The 2592-nt window shown below is 33.2% G+C and overlaps 1 protein-coding gene across 1 annotated transcript in view; it reads right to left on the reverse strand.

Annotated features, from left to right (window-relative positions):
• The window catches only part of LOC116349026, a 2214-nt gene extending 246 nt beyond the window's left edge, over window positions 1–1968 (reverse strand). Inside the window, exons 1-6 of the mRNA XM_031780281.1 lie at window positions 1670–1968; window positions 1425–1607; window positions 1290–1358; window positions 1039–1203; window positions 333–920; window positions 42–240 (exon numbers count right to left, since the gene is read on the reverse strand). Of these exons, the coding sequence (XP_031636141.1) occupies window positions 42–240; window positions 333–920; window positions 1039–1203; window positions 1290–1358; window positions 1425–1607; window positions 1670–1825 (1360 nt within the window). The 5' untranslated portion in view covers window positions 1826–1968. The remainder of the gene's footprint in view (window positions 1–41; window positions 241–332; window positions 921–1038; window positions 1204–1289; window positions 1359–1424; window positions 1608–1669) is intronic.
• Window positions 1969–2592: the final 624 nt, after the last annotated feature.

Below are 2592 nucleotides of genomic sequence, written 5' to 3' on the forward strand. Positions count from 1 at the left end.
TTCGGTGGGTGAATTCGATAACAATGCAGATAATGTGGCATGTGACGAACTTAATGAGCTTCGTGCAATGACAGGTGAACTGACACCACCTTCATCTGATGTGATGTATGCGCTGGTAATTGTTGCTGTTTTTGATCCATTTCCGCTTGTGTCAACTAGCAAAACGGTTGTTGGCTGTGAATTTGCACGTTGTATGGACGAAATCACTGACGATAGTGACTGATTTTGTAATTGTGGTTTCTAAAATAGAAAAATAATCATATTACAATTGAAGAAGTCTTCTGAGTTGCTGTGCACGAATAAAAAAAGAAAAGAAAAATAATCGGTTTTACCAAAATCGGTTTGACGGATTGAATGGTTTTGATGGCCGTTGGTTTCGATGCCGCCGATAGCAGTGCTGATAATGAAACTTTCGGATGAATTGTGTTTGCAATGAGAGTTTTACTCTTTTCACCTTGTTCGTTGATAAATTTTTTCATTTTTTGTAGTATAAATGTGGGTATTTTAAATGCAAATAATTCGATTGGTTTTGGATACGGTTGATTTTTTAAAATATCCGAATGTGCAATTCGATTCACCTCTTCAATGGTAAGTAGTAAAATGTGTGCGTTACGATTGATTGGCGAAAGAATTCTTTGTTGAATGAACCAATCTTTGTCTTGGTGATCGATGATGTAATGAATCAATTCGGGATATTTGTTTATTAAACGTTCATTTGGCGCATAATCAAATGCTGCGTGTGCTTTAAAGTCAAATGTAAACAATGTGTCTGTCGTTAAAGTTACACTTAAAATGATTTGACCCGGTCGGCTAATGCATTTATTTTGAAATGTTATTGGCGATCGTTTATGTAGTGGACTGTGGTCTGTGCTTAAACTTCGTTGTAATGTTACGTTGGTATCTTTTCGTTTGATTGGCGCCTATAAATAAATTCAATAAAAAAACCCATCAGCAATTACACACATAGTAGGCACAACAGGCGAAAACAAATGAAAATGAGAGAAGAAAAAAAAATGAAGAAAAAGAAAGAGCGCTTACGTTTGTGTAAGACAAAAACACTTGTTCAAGAGTGTTAGTTTCCAATGTCTTTGGCACAGCAGTCATTTCAAGCATTGAATTTGGTGGCTCAAGAGTTGTTATTCCATTTGAAGTTTTATAACCTTGCTTTGCATGTTCAAGTAAATCACAGCTCATCTTTTTCAACTGTAACAAATGAAAATTCATGCAAACCGTGCTCTTTTTCACAGCTCAATTTCAAATCAAATGCAATTATATTTGGTTGAACTCACGTATTGGTCTGTAATTCCGGCATTTTCAAGATTCTCTTTTACGTTCTTCAAAGCTGGTTCAAAGTATGTCTGAAATGGAATATAATTTGTAAAATTCATACGTGTATATGTTAACTTGATGCAGATTTAACTTGCCCCGATGTATCTCTGTACAATGACTTCAATTTCAGCATTAAACAAATGCTGAATATTTTGTCGCATCAATTCCATCGATTGTTGTGCTGTCTCAAATTCCGATTGATGCATTGAATTACGTCCATTGTATCGACGACGAAGCTCTTTCAGTACAACTTCACTCGTTTCTTTGTTTGGCAATTTCTAAAGAAATGAAAATTATTCAAATACCATTCGAACGAAATGTTTATCGAAATTGTTCGTACTTTTCCATTTAATGAAGTTCCATTTGTCACAACTTGTATACTTTGATTTGAAGTCATTGAATTGGTCACCAATTGCCAAGAACTGCTTGAATCATCCGACGACGATATATGCTGAAGTTGAAAACTTTCAATCGATTTACTTGTATTCATTACCATTCTTAATTTTATGCTATTTTTCACAAAACTTTAAAATCGTTCGTTTCTAATACACTTAGTGCTAGTTTTAAACTAATTTGCATGCGCTTTTTTGGCAAATAAATAGGTTTTATTCAAATTTTTTCTTTACAATGGATTTCACTTGTTCGATTGATTAAGGGAAAAACTTTTATCAAATGTTTTCATTCAAAAGCAATGCTACCAACATACCAAATACAACAGATAACACTTGAAGGGACAATCAATGCCTTATCAATGCTTTCACAATGTTCAAGTGGTTGTTCGTCGTATATATTTTCTAATGAGACAGTTATTTTGAGATAAACGATAACTGGCTTGATTGCCTCTAAAATAAAAATAATTTTTTGAACATTTTGTTCCTTGTATTTTAGTAGAAATTTATGCCAAAAATGTTAAGTTAAATCACACTTGTTCACATTAACATCACATAAAATTCCGACTTCTCGACCGTTATTTTGAATGATAGAAATATCCGTATTTAATATTTTCATTCAGAAAACTAATATGAATATTTGATGGGCTTGGTAAATGTTTATTTTATTGTACAAAGAATGAAAAGCAATTGAAGAGTAGACAGATACCACGGTAGCGCAATCTGAGGTAGGGTGATGGAGTTTTTAATTTCAATGCTTTTGCAGCATGCCATCTGTTGAGAAAATAGAGTGCTTTTTATGTAGTGTGTATTGAAGGGTTATTTTTATTTTCATTGTGATTGATGATGATTAAAAAAGTAGCAAATTAGCTAA

The sequence above is a fragment of the Contarinia nasturtii genome, unplaced genomic scaffold, assembly GCF_009176525.2.
Source record: "Contarinia nasturtii isolate CC-2019 unplaced genomic scaffold, AAFC_CNas_1.1 Cnas_scaffold_2770, whole genome shotgun sequence".
In the NCBI taxonomy this organism is placed as follows: Eukaryota; Metazoa; Arthropoda; class Insecta; order Diptera; family Cecidomyiidae; genus Contarinia; species Contarinia nasturtii.